This window comes from Prunus persica, chromosome G4 (genome assembly GCF_000346465.2).
Source record: "Prunus persica cultivar Lovell chromosome G4, Prunus_persica_NCBIv2, whole genome shotgun sequence".
Lineage (NCBI taxonomy): Eukaryota > Viridiplantae > Streptophyta > Magnoliopsida > Rosales > Rosaceae > Prunus > Prunus persica.
Genome location: NC_034012.1, coordinates 14,544,554 through 14,566,829, shown reverse-complemented (window position 1 = coordinate 14,566,829; position 22,276 = coordinate 14,544,554). Strand labels below are relative to the sequence as shown.

The following is a 22,276-nucleotide window of genomic DNA, read 5'->3' as shown; positions in this document are numbered from 1 at the left end:
AGGAAGGAACCAAGTCACGGGACGCAGATTCATAATAAAGAACAAAGGGGCATTCATCAATCAACCCTTATTTGAATAAAATATTATTTCTGAGAAAATTTGCCAAGTCTTCTAGTATTGAAAGTCAGTCACGGGGTTTTCACCCATAAAATTAAAAGTCAGTCACGGGAATTTCTATACATTTACACATGACAAAGAGAAATTCTTCTGCAGAGTATAATATCATTCTTTTCCCCAGAAAAAAAAGTAAGCAATGAATAAAATTCAGGAACAAATTAAGATAACTTCTCAGAGAATACATTATTAATACATGGATTAAGAAAAGTACATTAGGATTGTCCGAAACTAAGTTCTAGATCTCGATGACACCCTCATTTTCAGGCTCGCTCTCCACATATATAATTCAAAACCAAAACAACGGCGCACTGCATACGCAACTCGCAAGCTGCATCCCAATGACTAAATACATACATACATTCATAACTGAAAATAAGTTAGGATCTCCTTACATTTGCTTTTGTTTCCTACTGTCTGCTATTTTACAGGTGTTAGAAACCTCCAAAAGCTCTCAGTCTACCCTAACAGCAAGGTCAGACAAACCATGGCGCCATTTGCAAAATAAGACCTGCCATGAACCCTTAGTACATTTTCATACTATTACTACTTACAAACATGAGCTAAAAACATGCCATACGAGTTGTCAAAGTACAAGACATCGAGGCACGTCAATTTCCCCCAACGTTGGCGCACAAGTTATCACGCCATATATCTGCAACTGCAACCAATGACCAGCATTCTGTCAAATCTTGTGGACTAGTATCTAAAATAACTAAATAAAAGATAAATCCAAAGTACCTACAAACCTATTATCATCTCCTGAATATGTGATGACGTTCCAAAATATCTGGTATTTCCAATGCACTGATGCTTTCACAACCAAAGATCTCTTGAAGCTTTGCATCACATTGTATAGCCATTGGATTTTGAGGATCCTAGATATGTATATAAACAAGGAGAAAAAACAAGGGTTAATAAAGTCAATTGCCGCTTCCAGTCCTTTCTCAACTTCTCTGGTCCCAATAAATTACTGGAGGATTGACTGACAAATAAATTTCTTAATCAGAGAGGACAAAAATCAGATTCTTGCACAACCTTCATGCCATTAAGTGTAGGTGCGAATTGTTCTCTCTTTAAATGCTGAAACTAAGTTCTACAACATCTTAAATAATCTATAGATAGACTATTAAGTAAAACACTTGAGAAACCCAGCCATCATTTTGATTACCATCCACCATGCTTCACAACACAAACATAAAGCTTGCATAAGATAAAACAAATTGACACTACACGCACAACTGATCCTAAAAGAGACCAAAGTAAATTACTACTAAAGTAATGCCAAACTAGGTTAAAGACGCTATACTACCAAATCTTATTTACATATCCCTCGAGAAATAAAAAGTAAATACACAAAGCCAGGCAATTGGTGTGAGAATAATGTAAAGCATACAGTTTAAAAACTTTACAAAACAGTTTTCAATTTCCTTGTGCTAGAAAAACTTCAAGTAATTTGAACAGCCACTGCACCAAATTCAAGCTCAATTGTATTTATATACACCTCAAGCAAATAAAATAAGTAAATAGATAAAGACAAACCCAGCTGAAGCATAACCCATGTAAGCTATAAAAATATAAAGACTCCATAAAAATATCCTGATTTCCATTTGTGCTAGAAAACTTCAAACAGCCACTGCATCCAAATAAATTTGTAACTTATGCACCAGTTACCTACGTCAGTGATTTTTAATTATTCATTTAGCTATTTATTTATTTTGAAAATGGGGAGTGTGGGTCGACTTACCTCCAGATGGTTCACCTTTATGTATTCCCAGATACGCATTAAAACCTCTGATTGGAGCATCTCCCTTGCACCAACACCAAAAAAATTTGCAAGTGCTTCAGATATTATTAGAGAAGGACCCGGCTCAGTACTTTTCGTTCTAGACTCCACGGCAACCTTGGGCACCTTGGGCTTCTTGGGAACTGACTGTTCTGAGAGCACCAAAACATCAAATCCTTAGGGAAGTATCAAATTTGACACCCATATCACAAAACACACAGAAAAGTATGTGGTCCCCCACACACAGATAGGGGGAACTGTTACACCAAATACATACTTGATGGTTCAAGTGCAATAATATGTTTAGCAAGCAACTTGTTCATCTTAAACATGTCAGTACAGTCTGTCTCAAAAACCAGTCGGAGCTCCTCATTGCAAATAATTTTCCTCTTGTTACCAGGATCTTGGAGATTGTTTTTCCTTATGTAAGCCCACAGTTGCTTCACAATCTGAACTCGACAGTAAAAGAAAAACAAAAACCTAAGTCCTTCACATACAATAAACTAACTTTAACAAATAACATTAGTGGATGAGCAAACCTCAGTCCTTGGGAGAGTTGGGTGGCCAACAATGACCTGAAGTTCAGGTGAAACACCACAAAGTTTGTTTAAACCCCCTGGGCCACCTTTTCTCTTAGCTTTAGGTTTAGCGCTGCAAAAGTATGATAAAATGCACAGAAACATTAGCCCAAGCATCAAACTACTACAATGCACCAAAGTACTACAACATCTGCGTTGTGTAAGCATCTTTCCATGTTATTTGCTTGCAACCCAAGACTTAACTGAATAAAACTTGATATATGACAGGCCAAATATCCTCCAAAAACAAATACACTTTACATACAACATATAAAAGACCAAATGCGTAAAAATAGGAGACCAACAAATTGCTTATGCTAAAAAATCTACAGCCGTACCCTGCCAAAATCAGTGCAGTTGAAACTGAAACCTAGGGAATTTATCACTCAAGGCCCACTTGAACACTGCACGATCCCTCTCGAGATCCCTCGAGCAGTGCTCCAACCCCTTAAGAGTGGTTAAAATTCTAAAAATCTAATATTAAAAAGTGGCTTAAATATCTTTTGACATGTCCAAATCTGGCTACGTTTCGAAATTTCCCTAAAACCTACCTACCAATGTTAATGGAGAGAGAAAGAGCACTGGAATTTGGTTTCTCGACTTCCCATGCCCCGAAACATAAAGCTTTAGACTTCTACAACGGTTAAAAATGAAATTATCGATTTTCTTTTTGTTGCTCAAATTTTCTCGAAACTCTATGGCAGGAAAATGAAGGAAATGAACTTAGGAGGACCTTTCTTAATACAATAAACGAAATGTGACTGGACAATTTTCCAATTTCCCTAAACCCTAATTGCCTCGAAAACACAAATTGGCAAGGCGAACACCAATTCCACGGTAAGTTGAAACTTTGCAAAAATAACCAAACACAAGATAACATGCAAAGCCCATCATATTATACCACTTTCCCTTCCCCCAATTTTCTAGGCAACCAAACAGAAATTACCCAAAGAAGAAAGAGAAAAAAAATAGACCTGTCCTTGGGCGTGTTAGAGCCAGAAACCGATACAGGAGCGGCGGAGCCCGGTTCAGGCTTGAGAAGTGGAGGCGGGGGCTGGGACGAGAAGGTCTGGAAGGCGGAGGGAGTGGGGTGGTGGTAATTAGGGGGCTGGTTGAGGGCAAAATGGTCTTTTGGGTGCTGAGGCTGAGGTAGTTGGTGTTGGTGTTGTTGTTGTTGTTGTTGTTGGTGCTGGGGTTGGGGCTGAGGAGTTGGTGGGTGGGATCGGAAGAAGTAGTGGATCTGGGTGCGAATGAAGTCGGTCTTGTGGGAGAGGTCAAGCCCTAGCCTGGACTCTAGCTGCTGGACGACGTCGTTTAGCGTGGTGAAGGTCGGGGTGGTGGTGTTTGGGTTGGAAGTGGTGTCGTGGATTAGGGCTTGTAAGGCTTGCGATATCTCTTGTTCTGTCACCATTCTGATTTCTTCTGCTCTCTCTTTCTCTCTCTCTCTCTCTCTCTCTCTCTCTCTGCTGAGTGCTGTTGAGAGAGCTTATCTCTTTCTCTCTCTTTGTTTTCGAAAGTCAAATGACCGAACTGCCCTTGGTGAGTCAGGTGGTAACCCGTTGGACATGTTCCTTTCTGCATCCCACACTCCTATCACATTGCCCTCGGTTTTGTTTCAATATTTAAATAGCCACGTCAATCTTCAAGTTGAGCCCAAGATTTGTTTATGATGTTTGGAATTGGCAATTTTTCCCTGGGTCCCCTAATGAATTGTGTATGAATGGAATTAATTTAATACATGCTATAGGGACCCTATGTTTTATTGCAACCCTTTTTAGTGAGAAATTATGTAGGGGAATGCACGCACGATGCACAACTTGGTTTTGGAAAATATGGTGCCAAGAGTTGTAGCTTTGGTTGTCTTTTCTTGCTTTAATATCAATGGTAGATGGGTCTCACGACATTCTAAATTCAACCCAACTTGTGTACTACTCGAATTGACAGCTTCAACCTCGTGAGATGTGATTGCACTAGTAGCAAAAGAGATTTCATGATAAAGAGGTACCATATCTATGAAAAATAAAAATTGGGTATGGATGCAAGTTTGGGGAAATTTTATGTGTTGTTCGGTTTAGGATGAGATTGTATTCTAATCTCTAACCTAAACATGTTGTTCGGACCAAAATTAACACAATGTAGTTTTTACAATTAATGGGCCAATTTTGTGGTTAATTAACTGAGGCCTAACCGCCAACCTATGGGAAATTTCTAAGCTCTCTAGTGTGGCTAAGTGTCTCCTTATAACTCCGGTAAGGCTTGGGGGAGGAAGCTCCCATTGTGCCTCTCAAGATGGGCTATTTAAGGTGGCCTGCCTTGGTCATCAGCGTGGTTGCTCCCCTTGACGTATCTCATGGTCTGGAGTGGGCCATGGGTACTGGTCCGTGGGGTGGAGGAAACTGGTCGCGGTCACTGCACAGGCCGAGTGGGCCAGGCGCCCGAAACTAGAATCCGCCGGGTTATAGGGCGAAAAAAGTGCAAGTGTGTGCAGGTCAAGCTCATTGAATTGGGTCTTTGTTTGGAAATAGCCATGGACGCATTGGAGTCTTTTCTATCCCTAGTAGAGTCACCACTGTGGGCACCCACACTTTCATTAGTGATGTGGAGAGATGAAAGGTTCAAGGAAGTCGACAGGTGATCCTTCGAAAGAATAAGTACAACGAGGGTGATCAAAATGTCAATTCGGAGAGAGGTAGTGAGTCAGTCACATGATTGGTTCAGCTTTCCTAAGAAAGCGAGCATAAAGTGATGATGAAAGGAAAAAGGCTTCCTTTTCGTTACGCTATGGCACAACAAAGAAGCACTCCTGCTAAGCTAAAGGGCGCATAGATAAGCCCAGTTCTTCCATGAATAAAAAACATTTCTCTATAAACTATGGTACGATCACTCAAAAGTCTAATGGCAGGGTAGCTATTGCTAGAGAAAGACTTCTGTTTTTCCGCCGGACCACACTCTTGACTTCAGATCGAGCTACGAGCATGAGTAGGTAGGCGGCTAGGGGGGGTTGGGCTGGGAAGGAAGGGCCCTCCCTTTTTTGCTTCGCGCTTGATGAGATGATGATTAGTGTGTCAGGTCCAGTGTGTGCTCTTGATCACAATAATAAAATGAAAGGGAAGGGGCTGGGCTGCCCTTTCAATCAATCTCCGGCCGCCCAATTGATGCTTTCGCGGCCCAAGCCCTTTAGACAGACGCCAGTCGCAAACATTGACCAGTGCATGGTCAATCAGCGCTTCGGATAAAAGTGTTTGAGGATACAGTGCCCAATGCTACAGTGCATCACTTCAGATAGATTGGTTTCTGAAGCTACAGTAAGTCACTTTAGGCAGAATGGTGTCTAATGTTATAGTTCCATCTCGGACAGAAAGTGTCTGAAGCTACAGTGAAAACTAATTAACGTATTAATAACCAAACTAAATGGGTTTTAATTACAGCTCGTGGTAAAATCACCAATGCCCATGTTATTCTTAACTGATTTAATTATTTAACAGTCAGTGTTAACTAATTAAAAAGGCACGGTTTAAGCTTTAGGTGAAAAAAAAAAACAATTCAAACTATTATGCTTCTACAGGTGTCACGCATTAATTTGCTCTAAGTAACAATAAAGAAATCTAATTGGGCAGGGAATATTCAGTCTTTGGCAGATAAAGAATGGTAAAATACCCAAGCTGACCAATTACAGCACATTCTGCAAATTAATCACAATATTTGAAATTGGAAAGCACCCACACTGATCAACTTGGAAGACATGTGTGCATTATCTTGTGAATTCTTTATGGTTTGTAGTAGCAGTGCCCATCAATCAACCATCCATTTTATTGAAGACCTTAAAGCCTATAAATAGAGGAAGAGAGCTCAATATTAAGGATCCAACATCAAATCAATCAAACCTATTTTGAACAACCTTCAAATTACACTTACTCAACAATCTCAAAGTAACCCAAACTCAAACACTTGCAAAGCGTCTCACAGTAGACCACAAACCAAGACTTGAATCGAATCATTCTCAGTCTCTGAATTCCCAGTTGACAACTCCTGATTGGAATTACATTGTTATTGTTTGTAACCTATATGCTCTGCCAGCATCGCTTGGGATGATTTGATAGTTGGTCTCTGTAACATCCTATATCGACCAACGGAGAGGGGGTGATGTGCCTTATATATACATACTCACCTCCATCTAGCACGAGGCATTTTGGGAGCTCACTAGCTTCGAAGTTATGAGAACTCTAAAGTTAAGAGAGTTTAGGCTAGAGCAATCCGATGATAGGTGATTCACTGGGAAGTTGCTCATGAGTTTTCAGAAACAAAATCGTGAAGGCATGGGGGGCCCAAAGCGGACAATATCATGCTACGACGGAGCCGATTTCGGGATGTGATAATTTGGTATCAGAATCACTCTACCATGTGGTGCGAGTGTGTCGACGAAGACGTCGGGCCCTTAAGGGGGGTGGATTGTAACATCCCATATTGACCAACAAAAATAGGGTGATGTGCCTTATATATATATGTCTGCCTCCATCTAGTACGAGGCCTTTTGGGAGCTCACTGGCTTCGGAGTCATAAGAACTCTAAAGTTAAGCGAGTTTGGGTTACAGCAATCCCAGGATGGGTGACCCACTAGGAAGTTGCTAGTGAGTTCCTAGAAACAAAAACGTTAAGGCACGGGGGGCCTAAAACGGACAATATCGTGCTATGGCGGAGCCGATCCCGAGATATAACAGTCTTGATTTTCATCTTATTTTAATCAAATGTGTGGTTCAAACAAGTTCTCACTACAGATTCTCTAACAGATCTTCATCGGACACTTCCTGCACTGTCTCAAGTAAATTGCAGTTATATCCGATAAGATTTATTTTTGTCTGATAAGGTTTTTCCTGGCTTTATTGGACCTTGTTTACTTTTATTTAAGTTCATTTAGTCTCTTTGGACTTGTATTTACTTTCCAGCAATTGTACTATGTTCATCATACACTTTTCATTCAAGATTTGTTATTGTAATTTTTATTCGATGATAGTCTAAAATCAACATTCATCTTGCTTTTATTCCACATCAAGTGAAATATTGAAGTCCTCTTCGTTGAGGCATATAATAGAACCTATCTAAATCCAAATTCTCCTCTTTAAAGCACAATGGCTTTGGTTTGAGGTTAAGATCACAAAGGCGCGATACATTCACAACATTATCACTACTTTATCCCCTATTTATACTAGAAGAGTGTCACTAGTGGTGGCACGCTTATCGCAATCTTTTGAGCCTACTTCAGGGCTTGGATCTCTCTCATTTCACTTCCTTCACCAACAAGTAATCGCTAGTTGCTAAAGTACAGTCTGCTAGCGACCGGGGGCATCATAATGTTCAAAATACGACAAACATATTTTTGGCCCAATAAGACCATTTGTATGGTTAATAAAACTCGCAAGAAAATCTATTTGGTAGAAAATTCTCCTACTCCAATGGATCGTCCTCATGAAAACAATGTTGACGTTGTGGAAATTGAAGATGAGGATACTTAAACGATGCAACCTGAACTAACTCTAATGGAACAACTAATGGTCAAATGTTAGAGAAAATGGATGATAACACCAAGGCTATCTAGAGTCTACAGAAAGATTGTGTTTGGGCAATAGTTTCCCCAATCTGAGAAACAAGCAACCCAAAGAGGACCAACCTGACCTCACAACCTTTTGGAATGTCTATGGGAACGTTAACTTGGTGTCAAGGTCATACTAGTGGCCTAGGAACTCTCTATCTAAGTCCTCATCTTTTATCTATTCCAAATACTGGACCAATCCTAGGTCTAAATGTGCTGGAAAACATAGAAGATGTTGTTCAGCCAAACAATGGTAAGGATAAACAAAAAGTGTCCAAATAAGTAACACAAAAGGTGGTTTAGGCGAAATACCATCCTCCAAAAGAGGTAGTTGCTTTTCTCCTCTAGAAACCTTGAGAAATGGACAAGGGGCAAAGGGAAAGAGAAATGGAAACAGACAATTCAAACCAATAATAACGCCAATCATGCCAACAATGGCAGCCATGGTAACTATGAGAGGGATGGTATAACTGAAGAACAAAGCCCACATACTCATGTGAATCTACTTGAGGATTCTAAAGAAGAGATGGAAGAAAGAATTCCTCATATGGGACATGCTAATCTCATCATACCGAATAACGATGACCGACATATGGTTATGCAGAATGAAGTGGCTGAACTAAGGCAAATGGTTTTAAATGGGCAGAATGGTGTCCGAAGACCAGCTAGGCCTACATATTAGAAGCCATATGCTGCTCACATTGATGATGTCCAGTTTCCAAGAGGATTCAAAGTACCATCTTTCACTTAGTTTAATGAAGATGACTTGTATGCTTCTGCTTTTGAACATGTAGGGTGCTCTTGTGTGTCTATTGAATTAGATCCTTGACTTAAACTAAGGTTATTTGGTAGCTCCTTATTTGGTCAAGCTGGTATTCCAATTTGGCCCCTAACTCTATCAGAACTTGGGATCATATGAAATCCAGTTTTTGTGACCAAAATTACAAATCTGGCATTGGTTAGAGGTTAAGATCACAGAAGTGCAATACATTCACAACATTGTCACCACTTTATCCCCTTTTTCTACTAGAAGAGTATCACTAGTAATGGCATGCCTATCGCAATCCACCATAGAGCAATTTTTTAGCCTACTTCAGGGTTCGTATATCTCTCATTTCACTTTCTTCACCAACAAGTAACCGCTAGTTGCCAAAGTACAACCTACTAGCGCTCAGGGGCATCATAGTGTTCAAAACACGACTAACGCATACCCTCTTTAAAATATATATTATTTATTTTTTATATGAATATATTGTTATGTCCCTCCTAGTTCTGTTCCACGACTGTCACCAAAGTTTATATTCATCATAGTATATTACATATTGAATTTAATAATACATACAAAATGTAAAAATAAAAAGAAACGTTTTTACTTTATGTTGCCCTAGTATAGTAGTTTCTAACTCTTTTTTTTCTCATTCATAAATTATTATTATTATTATTATTTGTATTTTATAATGGGGGGAATCCATTCCCCAACAAAAGGTGGGAATACAACTAGAGAAGAGATATTTAGTCATACTCATCCCTATTTATTCGCCTCATTGCCATCTATATGACATAAGACTTCAATATATAGTCTCTCAATTTATTTTTTAATTCTTTTCAACTCGACCACACCTCGCACATTTAGTAATTTACAAAATCATTGAAAATAAGTAGGAGAGATTGAGATGGGTGAAGGGGATTAAGTAGGAGAGATTGAGATGGGTAGGAAATGGTGATGGGTATCGTGGTTAGGGTGGGGGTGGTTGGGAGATCAGAGGCATTTGTTTAACTAGTGAGCTTGTACGAGTAGTTGGAGTGAGTGAGAGTAGACAATCTTTTTGTGTTTAATGGAGGGAGAGATGAGTGCCTTGTTTTGGTGGGTGTGAAGAGTGGATTGATAGTGTTGGATGTAGACAGAATAGTGCGAGTAGCTTTTTGGGCTTTTTTGGTCAAGGGTCATCCATGCTTAATTTAGTAAAAATTGGGACAATATGGTGAGTAATATTCGGCTTTTTGAATTGGAGGAATTGACACATATTTGTGTTTGGTGATTCTTCATGAGATTAATGAAGAATATGATAGTATTTTAATGTTTGGTGTTTGCTTTGGTTAGAAAGTTTTTCTAGTTTGCAAAATGCTTGAATTTTGCTATTTTTCTTAAGCCCATTTGTCTATAATGAGAGCCTAATATTTTTAAGCAAAGAATTAGGTATTTGTTTGGAATTCCCAATTTAAATCCCTAAATTTGTGGGGTTGAGCTCTAATTTTATTTAAATTAGGACATATCAGTTTGATTTGATTTAATTTAGCTCTTAAAATAAATCAAACTTCTTGATCTAGGGATTTAACCCTTAATTCATAGGATTTAGCCAATCACATATAATTTCCTCATAGGCTAACATGCACCGACGGATCCACCATGGGGTTAATGGGGTCAGACGACCCCATGACAGATCTAGAGTTTAGTGGTAGGGACTGGCTTTTGCCCTTGGCAGCCATGGAAGTGACCCCAAGGAGAAGAAGAAGAAGCTTCGGAGGTGGCAGCTGGAGCAAGAAGAAAGAGAGAGAGGGAAGAGAGATGGAGCAGACGGAGGAGAGAGAAGAAAGAAAAGAAGAAGAGAGGAAGAAGGAAAAAGAATAAAAACAGAGAGGGGGAAAAAGGAAGAAGGAAAAAGAATAAAGAAAGAGGGAGACGGGAGGAGGGAGAGAGAGAGAGAGAGAGAGAGAGAGAGAGGAAAAAAGAATAAAAAAGAGAGGGAGTGATTAAAAAGAGAGAGAGGGAAAAATATAATAAAAAAGAGAGAGGGGAAATATAATAAATATCTTTTTCTTTTTTTTTCTTTTTTTTCTTTCAAATCCTTCTAAATATTTCAACAATATTATCAATAATTTCAACATTTTTTCTATTTCAAATGTCGTATAATAACAAAAAGTTCTAAATATGATGAAGAAAATATATTGAAAAAAGATTGCTTATATAAAATAAAATGTAACAACAAGGGCTTATAATTTATCCAAAAAAAAAAAAAAAACACACTCCTGTGGGTTACCTCTAGTTTTCAGTCCATACAATCTATTGTTCAAGCCTAAAAATCTACAAAAACCAACCAAAATCCACAAAAACTCACCAAATTTTCTTAATACATTTGTACTTGAGGTAAATTTAGCCTGTCCGATTTTGCAATTCCTGGGTCCGTCCCTGTCCACCACCAATATCTCATCCCTTCACATCGCCGCCAAGGGTGCTAGCTGCCGTTCACCAACAGCCGTCTCCGTCGCCGCCACTATTTTTGTGACCCTACGAGTGGCAATTCCTGCATCCGCCACTGCTAACATGTGTCATCTTCAATGGCTCGTTTTGTTTTGATGAGTCATGAGTCATCATTGATTAGTTAAATGGTCAAACTTTGAAATTATTGACCACTAAAATTTTGATGTCTATTATCGAATTGACATGAAGGATATGACCCTAGTCTCAAGGGGCACTACATAAATTAAAACTTATTTTTTATTTGTTTTTATCCACATGGCATATATTTGACATTCATACCGTTTGCCGCATCATCATTTAATAGCCAAATTGGCGGATTGTGAAGTAGAAGTTCAACATTGTACCAATTTCACAATATCAAGTTTGGCATTGCAACATTATAAAGTTGAGATATTAAATTGCCAAATTTGACGTACTTGGAGTTAGAATACAATCAATGCAAAAATATATATTCTTCTTATATATCTTCTTATCTTATATATAAAGTAAAAGGTAAAGAATGGTGAAACATTCAAAATACCAGAAAATGCCCTTAGTTAATGCAAACATTAAGAATTGAAATTATTAATTAAATAAAGATAATATAGTAAATTCACACTTTTCATATTAAAAAAATTAAAATTAAAATTAGATAATTGATCCTATTTTTATGGAACACAACTACCCTTTTTTTTAAAAAAATTCTAAAATAAATTAATTTTTTTTTTAAAAAACCTCTTGTAAGCGCGAAAATGCGTGCAGAGAGGCCAGTATATATAAAGCAAAAGGCAGAGAATGGTAAAACATTCAAAATATCAAAAAATACCCTTGGTTAATACAAACATTAAAAATTAAAATTATTAATTAAATGAGAATAATATGGTAGATTTATATTTTTAAAATATATTTAAAGAAATTAAAATTAAAAGAAAATTCAGAATCCTATTTTTATGGAGCACAACTACCCATTATCTTTTTAATTCTAAAACAAATTTAAATTTTTTTAAAAAAAACCTCTCACAGGCGCGAAAACGCGTGTGAAAAGACTAGTATACATTTATGTTATTGTCATTTCAATTAGGAAAAGAAATGCACAACGTAGTGGGATGTCATGGCTGCACATGGTAGAATATGGGAATGATGCAGTGGTCGGTTGGGTGGCAGCTGATTACTTAATTGAGGGGATGAACGTGTAATCAATCTTGCTCCAATTCCAAAGTTTTTTTTTTCTTTCTAATATTTAATGTAGTTTTGTTTTGGTGAAGATATTTAATGTAGTACTAGCTTCTCTGCACGCGCTTCCGCGCTTGTGAGAGGTTTTTTAAAAAAAATAAGTAAATTTATTTTAGAATTAAAAAAGATAATGGGTAGTTGTGTTCCATAAAAATAGGATCCATTATCTACTTTTTCTTTTTCTTTTAATTTTTTTAAATATGAAAAAGTGTGAATTTACCATATTATCCTCATTTAATTAATAATTTGAATTCTTAATGTTTGCATTAACCAAGGACATTTTCTGGTATTTTGAATGTTTCACCATTCTCTGCCTTTTGCTTTATATATATAGATTCAGCCAAAATAAAAACAAAACGAATAATTTTATAATATTCTTTTTAGAAGGTTCTAAATTTAAGCCACACTCATAGCAATTTTACTTTCAAATCTGGTAAGAAAAATAAAAATAAATCATTATTTGATTACTGACCTGGCTGATATTTTATAATCTTCCAATTGATATTAATTTCAGAGTTAATTTTGATTCGGGTAATATTTTGCTCATCACTTTAATCCAATATATACACTTATTATTCTTTTCAATACTTGATATGTGTAACAATGATTATGTCCATTAATGCGTGTCAAGTGTTGAAAAGGATAATAATAGTACATTTTAGGTTAAAGTGGTAAGCAAAATAATATATGACGGATCTTCTGTTTAATAATTTTTCCTTAAAAAAAAAACTAGACTCATTGATTTCCTTTTCTTCAAAATCAAGAAATTGACCGGCCAATCTGAACTCTCTCCTCTAACCAAATCAAAACACCATCTCACAAAAGATATTACAAAATTACCCAACTCAGCCTCATTGAATTGATTGGAGGGTTTTCCAAATCGAACAGTCTACAATGGAGTTCCTATAGCAAGAAAGAAAACTTTGGATCACTTTTTTTCTGGTCCAAATTTTATATATTAATATATATATATATATATATTTTCTCATTGGATTACAACTTACTCAAGGAGGGCCAGACCAAATCTTTGGTAGAAAGTTGACATGCAAAAATGGTGGGCCCTCATTTAATTAATCAAATCATATATTCGATTATACTAAAATACCATGTAGACCTACTTTTGATGCAAACTTTGGACCAGCCTCTACCGATGCCGATTTATTCTTTGTCCCCAACCTCAAGAAATGCCGAGTCAAGGATAAAAATTAAGCAAAGATCATGACAGGTTAAGTAATAGTAACCAAAGCCAGCTGCATTTTCTACCTTCTTAATTAACTCTTCCTGCTGCCCCATTTCATCATCCTAATTTTTTATTTTTTTTATTTTTATGACCAATATGCCCCCATTAACATTTGAAAATACCAATTATATCCGAACATTAATTACCTTTTTCAAATTCATTTTACTTTGTTTGTTTGCATATTTTATTTTCAATTCATTCACAAATTAAATATGAAAAATAAAATAAAATCATACTTTTTAATTACTTTTCTAACATTATCAAACACTAGCCTCTCTGCACGCGCTTCTGCGCTTGCGAGAGGTTTTTTAAAAAAAATAAGTACATTTATTTTAGAATTAAAAAAGATAAATGGATAGTTGTGTTCTATAAAAATAGGATCCATTATCTGCTTTTTCTTTTTCTTTTAATTTTTTTAAATATGAAAAAGTGTAAATTTACCATATTATCCTCATTTAATTAATAATTTGAATTCTTAATGTTTGAATTAACCAAGGGTATTTTCTGGTATTTTGAATGTTTCACCATTCTCTGTCTTTTGCTTTATATATATAGATAAAAATTAAATCTTTCATTTTCATCATCTCAAACAACACATAGAAATAAGTATCCAACTCATTACTCTTACTAAGTGGAGATAATATATGAAAGGCTGGTTAGTGCTATTGCACTTATATCTCAAACTATATAATTTAGCCTTCAATTATTTAAAAGACTTAATTCTCAACAACACATGAGATATCATGTTGAATAAAACAAAATATCAATACCAAAATAATCTTTTTAAGAATCCTTATCAACCCAAGAACATGCCTAGGATCTCGTTCCTAAAGTGATTGTAAAATTTGTCTTCTAACAACACAACTTGATCTTCAAAAATGACATGTTTTTGTATCACAAGGACACATGTATCAACTATGTCATCAAAAATTATTGAGAGGAAAAAAAACATCAAAATATTTGAAACCACAAAAAAGGAAAAAAAATCAAAAGATAAACATAGAAAACAGAGAGAGAGAGAGAGAGAGAGAGAGAGAGAGAGAGAGAGTGAGCCCAATTGTCCAAGACGAAACAAAATTGGTTTTAGAAGAAACCAAACCGGTGCACACGTAGACAATGCGTTGTACAACAGAAAGAGCGAGTCCACCAAACCACAACATATATGCGCGCGTACACAAACCGCTGTGATTTGGGTCTTTCAGAGACAGTAAGCTCTCGGCTGTCTTCGTGTGGTCTTAGCGGGTACTCTACCAGACATCGTTTCTTTCTCACTTTGCTCTCCCACGAAGAAAAATCGATCCCGTTTCTCTCTCTAAAACCCATCTCTATCTCTTTCTTTCTGCATTATGTGTTATGGTTCTTGGACACTGGAACTTTGAAGAGGGAACTGATTCATTTTGGCATTAATTTCAGTGCATGTTCTTGATTTTCTAGAGGTATGCACTTCTGGGTTGCCTTAGATTTCACGCTTTCTTTATTGGGTTTTGATTCATTTGTGAACTTTATTCATGATAAAGTTGTTTGAAGTATGAAAGCACACGCAAGATGTATTGTTCTTTGATATTTACTGCTGTAAACTTCTGGGTTTTGTTCACTTCTGCGTTTTCTTAGTTGGGTTTGATTCATAAATCCTTATTTTTCTGTATTTTCTTCTTCTTCACGATTACCATAACTGAGTATAAACACACACAACATACTCCTTGATATTTCACATGTTGTGTTTTATACTGTTGCATTTATATTTGGTGCTTCATTTGCATATCATCTATCTTTGATTTGTTTCCAGTTTTCTATTGAATTATATTTCAAAGTGCCAATCTTTGAAGGATGAAACTCATCCATTACAACTTGAATCTTGCTTTCTTTCGCTCTTTTTTGTGGATTTCCATAAGTTTGCATATCCAGGAACCATTGAAGTTTCTTTTGCAATAATATGGTCCAATTATATCCCATATTGTTGTTAAGATATCAGTGATGATCTTGTTATTCCCCTTGATTTTTCAAATAAATTTATGCTTTAATTTAGCATCTTCTTCCTTCATGATATATAGGGGACAGAGTAGGAGGGGTTGGTGAATTATATGAGCACTAACAACCACTAGGCTGCTTGGTTGGTTTATGTTTGTTGCTCTATGTCTATGTATATGTTTTGATGTGTTTCTGATTTTGGAATTGGTTGTTGACTCCTGAATGGTTGCTTAATAAATTCATGGTGGGTTTTTGTCCAGCTGTGGAATCTAAGGGGACTTGAACAATTGGGTAATTCGTTTTCATCTCCACTCGGCAATTGGTGGAGATGTCAAGTTACGGGGGTGTTATCATTTCCGATCAATGGCTTCAAAGCCAGTTCACGCAGGTTGAGCTACGCAGTCTGATCTCCAAAGTATGTATATTTGTTCCTTAGCCAGTTTTTCTTTGAAGTTTGGAAGTTTTATCTTAACTTTTTATCATATAATATTTAACAATGTTATGTGATAGGTTTGCTCTAATCTGTGGTTTTGAGTTAATTGTTAACTCTTGTGGTTTTCAGTTTAATTCAGTGAAGAATCAGAATGGTAAAGTTATGGCTGGAGATCTACCACCTTTAATGGTGAAATTAAAGGCTTTTAGAGATATGTATTCCGAGGAGGACATTAGGGGTACCTTAAGTGGGCTGGGTTCTAACTTCAGTGATGAGATTGATTTTGAATCCTTCCTTAAGGTAAGCCATATTGTGTGCTAGTTTTCTTCTTCTCCCTCTCTCTCTCTCTCTCTCTCTCTCTCTCTCTCTCTCTCTCTCTCTCTCACACACACACACACACACACACACACACACACACACACACACGGTGAATTAATCATAGTGTCTTACAAAGTACCACGACGAAGGGCACTGGCATAATGAAATGGCTTGCCCCAAGCAAGCTGGTCATTGTGGGTCCAAATTGCAGAAACAGCCTTTCTGGGTGCAGGGGAAGGGCTGCCTAAAGGGGTCTTCTTTTTATTTATAAAGAGACAATTTAATTGCTACAAAGGGTGTCCCAGCCCACCCTTCTTAATTGAAAGAAGTCTCACATCAGAAGCACTATTTTTAAGAATTTTATTTTCATTGTTCTGGAGTTAGGAGTATGGGATGTTGCATTTAAGTGGGCATTTATAGGAGGTAACATTTTAGTTTGATGAATAAAATGCACAGGCATACTTGAATTTGCAAGGTCAAACTACAGCTAAATTGGGTGGTTCGAAAAACTCTTCATCGTTCCTGAAGGCCACCACAACCACCCTCCTTCACACAATCAGTGAATCAGAGAGAGCATCTTATGTGGCTCACATAAACAGTTATCTTGGGGATGATCCGTTCCTAAAGCAGTATCTCCCATTAGACCCGGCTACAAATGATCTATTCAACCTTGCAAAAGATGGAGTTCTCCTATGGTATTTAAGCAGGGTTTGGTTGATTATTTTATATCCAGTTTTGTCAGTTAAAGCTGTTATTTTATTGTTTTGTTGATTCATCTAATGGATCAAATGCAGTAAGCTTATAAATGTTGCTGTGCCTGGGACAATAGATGAACGAGCAATTAACACCAAACGGGTCCTCAACCCATGGGAGAGGAATGAAAACCATACTCTTTGCCTTAACTCTGCCAAGGCCATTGGCTGCACAGTGGTTAACATAGGCACACAGGACCTTATTGAAGGAAGAGTACGTTTTTTCAATTGAGAAATAAGTGAGTTTAATATACATTTTGGCACTGGGAAATTCATGTTTTGGTTTTTTATTTGCAGCCTCATCTGGTATTGGGGTTGATTTCCCAAATTATAAAGGTAGGCAGCTAAAGTTTAATTATTCACTCTATCATAACCTTAGATAAAGTTTACTTGCAATAGCAATTGATGTATATCTCTCTTTCCCCTTTTTCCTTGCATGAAATTAATATGCCAAGTTCAGATCCAACTGTTGGCAGATCTCAACCTTAAGAAGACGCCTCAACTTGTGGAATTGGTGGAGGATAGCAATGTAATGTAATTTAGAAATTTTTTCTGTGTTCTCATATTCCAAAAACTTTTAGTAAAAAATTGCTTGTTAAAGACTTCTTTTCTCACAGGATGTTGAAGAGCTTTTGAGTTTACCCCCCGAGAAGGTCTTATTGAAATGGATGAATTTCCATCTCCAGAAAGCAGGCTATAAGAAACCTGTTTCAAACTTTTCCTCTGATGTGAAGGTATTTTGCCATAGCTATAGTATTGTATATCTAGGAGCATGTAGCACAATAGCAGTGTCATTATGACTTGCCAGGGAGTAGCGGTATCTATAAATGAATCATACTAAGATATCTGTAAAATATCTGTAAATGAATTTTTGGCCAAAACATATGAACTTAGAGGTGATAGAATAAATTATTCCACCATAGAGTATAGTGTAAAAGACTAGAGTTGGTTTAACGAGACTGTTCCGTGTTTAAATATTCGCAAGTGATATCCTTAAATATTATACTTTCCTCGCTTATCTCCTTCATTTAATCAGAAGTTGCAGTTCTCTTAAGCCACTGGATTATTATTGGTTTGTCATGAATTAAATTGACCTATAACCCACTGATTATTTATGTCATAATGGACGCACAGGATGGAGAAGCTTATGCTTACCTACTTAATGTTCTTGCTCCGGAACACTGCAATCCTGCCACTTTGGATGCCAAACCCAATGAAAGGGCAAAATTGGTTCTTGACCATGCTGAGAGAATGAACTGCAAAAGATACTTATCCCCAAAAGACATTCTTGAGGGTTCTTCAAACTTAAATCTGGCATTTGTGGCACAAATATTCCATGAAAGGTGGGACGTGAACTATGACTACTTTTTTTAAGTCAGAAGATAACTTTGTGTTTTATTTGTTTTTTGTTTGACAAAGCACGTATTATGTGGGATGAATGTAACTAGGTAGAGAAATTCGAGAATGAGCTTACCATCTGATCCTGCATATGATATGTTGTCAAAAGAATGTGATGAAATCATTTCCTTATAGTAGCCTAATGTTTTTTGTCTTTATTTTCTTTAGAGAAGTATTATATATACTACATGCTAGACAGTCTATTATGCAGTTAGATTGTCAGTGAATACGGTTGGTCAGGCCAAACTCTCTCACAAGCGAGCATGATTCTCTCTCTGTCTGTGTCTGTGTCTGTGTCTGTGTCTCTGTATCTCTCTCTGTCTCTCTCTGTCTCTATGTGTGGATGTAGTGGATGTCTTGATTTGTAACCAAATTATATAAGTTTGTTTAACTATTTGGTAATTAAGAGTATACCATGTACAGGAATGGCCTCACCACAGATAGCAAGAAGATTTCTTTTGCCGAGATGATGACAGATGATGTGCAAACATCAAGAGAAGAGAGATGCTTCCGTCTGTGGATCAACAGTCTAGGCATTGCTACTTATGTTAATAATGTATTTGAGGATGTGAGAAATGGGTGAGTGTTCCTAATTTAAGCAAGAGTTGTTAATGTACCAAAAAATCATCCATATTTTAAAAAGTTGTTGATTATGAACTTATAAGTCAAACCCCGTGTAACAAGTCATTTGCCAAATTGCATTAAGTTTATTTGACAGAAATAAATTTATCACTTTTTCCTAACATACATAGTACTTTTAATTCTATGATTTTGGCATTCACAAGCTTCTTATTTATGGGTTTGATTTTCTTGATTTTCATAATTCTCGTATGCAGATGGATACTCTTAGAAGTGCTTGATAAGGTTTCTCCAGGATCAGTTAACTGGAAGCAAGCATCAAAACCTCCAATTAAGATGCCGTTTAGAAAAGTAGAGAATTGCAATCAAGTTGTAAAGATTGGGAAGCAATTGAAATTTTCGCTGGTGAATGTAGCTGGAAATGATATTGTACAGGGAAATAAGAAGCTCATACTTGGTAATTAATTTTCAGTGTTTATGAATATTTGTGTGCACACCTTCCTAGTCCCTTAGGTTTTGAGCTTAATTGATCTACTGCAGCAACTTATTATGTACTAAATCTAATTGTTTGCATGTTCACTCTTTTTTTCATTACTGGCTTTAATTATCTTCTATTGATTTGACTGACTAAATCAGTTTAATTTTGAGTTCTGAAAGGTATATGCATGATGTAGTTATTGATTGAGTACATAAATTTGCTTTCGGAGGGTAACTTATTTTTTAGTCTGACGTAACCTTAAACTTCTTCTTTTCTCTCTTCTCAAGAATAAGATGCTGTCTAGTTTTTTGCTACTCCCAGTTAAATTAAAAATGTTTTTCTCTGTTCCTAAAATGGATTACTTTTCATCTGTGATTCCTGAGAATTTGTTGTTAAATGCCAAGTTTGTTTGATTTTTTTTTTTTTTCAGCTTTCCTATGGCAGTTGATGAGGTTTAATATTCTTCAACTTTTGAGGAATCTAAGATCTCACTCTCAAGGAAAGGAGATGACAGATGCTGATATTTTAAATTGGGCTAACAACAAAGTCAAAAGCACTGGCAGGACTTCTCGAATGGAGAGTTTTAAGGTTCAAACAGACTAAACCTGTTTTCATCTCACATTATAGATGCAATCATAATCCTAAACATGATTATATGTGGTATTCTGAAACCTGGGATTTCTCTCCAGGATAAGAGCCTATCAAATGGGATTTTCTTCCTTGAGCTTCTCAGTGCTGTAGAGCCTAGGGTTGTCAACTGGAACCTTGTTACTAAGGGTGAAAGTGGTAAAATTCTTTTTGCAATGTTTTCATTTACAATTGAGCAGGAAAAGGACTTTGACCGAATTAATTTTGAGTAGAGTACTGATGAGAGAAGTGGGTTTCTTTTCTTGTTGCAATGATAGCTGAAGAAAAGAAGTTGAATGCTACGTACATAGTCAGTGTTGCACGAAAGCTTGGTTGCTCCATTTTCTTGTTGCCTGAGGACATCATGGAGGTAAAGAGTAATTCCAACTGCAATTTTTTATTTTTTTTGGGTTTAAGGTCATCGATCTCATTTCATGCATAGAGACTAACTAGTGACATTTTAAATTCATGTTCATTCATCTCATTTAATGCTTAGAGACTTAAGTAGTGACATTTTGATATCATGACTTTAGTGGCCTATATGATTTATGAGAATGATATTGTCACACTGTTGGGCGGGAAATATATAATGAAATTACTTGCATTTTGGCTTTCTTGAAGATTGTGATCATCTTTTTATCTGGGGATTGCCTACATTCGAAATTTATTTATTTACTAAAATACAGAAACACACGTCCACACTTGAAATTTACAAACACACTGAAAATTGTGCACAATTTTGGAGCAGTAAGCAGTAATTTTTTTTTTTTTTTTTTTGCCAAAGGAGCAGTAAGCAGTATGGGGTTCATATAACTTCATGACCTTCACAATTTCAATAAGTCTTTTTATTTTTGTCGAAACAATTTCAATAAGTCGATTTGTTATGTTATGGCAGGTGAACCAGAAGATGCTTCTGACCCTAACAGCCAGCATTATGTTTTGGAGCCTGCAACAAGTAGTTGATGACACAGAAAGATCACTGTCCCCTGTTGATGCGTCACCGGCAACATCTATCAATGGAGAGGATGAAAGCTCCTCTTCCCTTGGTGGTGAAATATCAAACTTAAGTATTGATGACACTGCCTCTGACACTACAGTCACTTCCCAGTTTGAGAATGAGGGCAGCACTGTCAGCACTGCCAGCACTCCTTTGGGAGACGGGATCAGGGCGGAAGAGAAAGGGTGCATAGCTGTTCAGTAGGTTCAAGCAAAAGCGTATATATACTCGAAGCTCCATAAAAATATGGTTGGTCGTAAACAGATTTAGAATCACAGGTTGAGAAGAAAAGAGACAACTTTGTAAGTATTTCGACTTTGTAGATATTGAGAGACGTTCCTTTTTGACAGTAATTATATCAGTCAAAGATGAAATAATTGACAAATGTTTGGTAATGGGTGTGGTAGTAGTAGTGCGAAAGAAAAGAAAAGAACTCTCTTTCTTCCAAGAGCTGAAAAGAAAAGGAAATTGCATTAATTAAGAAAGGGAACCAAAGGAAGTAACTTTACACCAAAAGGGCCCTTTTCTTGTCCTAATTTGGAGGGATGATGGCGAGCTTGGTTTTGGGGTTCAGCTCTTACGTATCAATAAAAAGCTTATATTGAAGGATAAATTATGTCCAGTCTTAAGAGCTTATGCCGAGGGTTAAATTATGGTCAGGCTACTAACTGATTGAATACTCGACTTGTATTTTCAATCGAACACTCCAAATCCAAAGTACGAAATAGAACATTGTGCTAATCAAATAAGTAACTTTATTTCCATTATTTAAAGTTATATAATTACGATTTTAACCTTTTAAATTACCTAAACGAGTAAGTACAAAATTTAAGGGTTAATTTTACAAGCACCACTTTTGAGGTTTCTTTTTTTTTTTTTTTTTTTGGTTTTCCCCCTTCTTTTTTTTGATGTAGCAATTGTCATCCATGAGGTCTGGTCTCAAAACTTCC

At 36.5% G+C, this 22,276-nt stretch overlaps 2 protein-coding genes across 2 annotated transcripts; one reads left to right on the top strand and one right to left on the bottom strand.

Annotated features, from left to right (window-relative positions):
- Positions 255-4,090, bottom strand: LOC18780373. The gene is made up of 6 exons (XM_007211465.2): positions 3,453-4,090; positions 2,440-2,551; positions 2,178-2,349; positions 1,862-2,052; positions 864-992; positions 255-775 (listed from the first exon to the last, which is right to left on the bottom strand). Exons 1-5 carry the CDS (start codon positions 3,887-3,889, stop codon positions 870-872), a joined length of 1,035 nt encoding a protein of 344 aa, XP_007211527.1. The 5' UTR covers positions 3,890-4,090; the 3' UTR covers positions 255-775; positions 864-869.
- On the top strand, positions 14,837-21,942 carry LOC18780871 (fimbrin-1). The gene is made up of 15 exons (XM_007213564.2): positions 14,837-15,212; positions 16,005-16,159; positions 16,307-16,477; positions 16,952-17,190; positions 17,290-17,461; positions 17,545-17,583; positions 17,708-17,776; positions 17,865-17,981; positions 18,382-18,590; positions 19,069-19,224; positions 19,482-19,681; positions 20,133-20,290; positions 20,392-20,488; positions 20,608-20,699; positions 21,225-21,942. Exons 2-15 carry the CDS (start codon positions 16,073-16,075, stop codon positions 21,528-21,530), a joined length of 2,112 nt encoding a protein of 703 aa, XP_007213626.1. The 5' UTR covers positions 14,837-15,212; positions 16,005-16,072; the 3' UTR covers positions 21,531-21,942.

What these genes read in the sequence shown, in the direction of transcription:
- LOC18780373 (XM_007211465.2), bottom strand. Translation starts at nt 3,889, where the DNA reads ATGGTGACAGAACAAGAGATATCGCAAGCCTTACAAGCCCTAATCCAC. An exon ending in CAACTCTCCCAAGGACTGAG is followed by an intron (nt 2,350 to 2,439) that starts GTTTGCTCATCC and finishes TGTCGAGTTCAG; the next exon opens with ATTGTGAAGCAACTGTGGGC. An exon ending in TATTGCACTTGAACCATCAA is followed by an intron (nt 2,053 to 2,177) that starts GTATGTATTTGG and finishes TGGTGCTCTCAG; the next exon opens with AACAGTCAGTTCCCAAGAAG.
- LOC18780871 (XM_007213564.2), top strand. Translation starts at nt 16,073, where the DNA reads ATGTCAAGTTACGGGGGTGTTATCATTTCCGATCAATGGCTTCAAAGC. An exon ending in TACGCAGTCTGATCTCCAAA is followed by an intron (nt 16,160 to 16,306) that starts GTATGTATATTT and finishes TGTGGTTTTCAG; the next exon opens with TTTAATTCAGTGAAGAATCA. An exon ending in ACTTTTCCTCTGATGTGAAG is followed by an intron (nt 17,982 to 18,381) that starts GTATTTTGCCAT and finishes ATGGACGCACAG; the next exon opens with GATGGAGAAGCTTATGCTTA.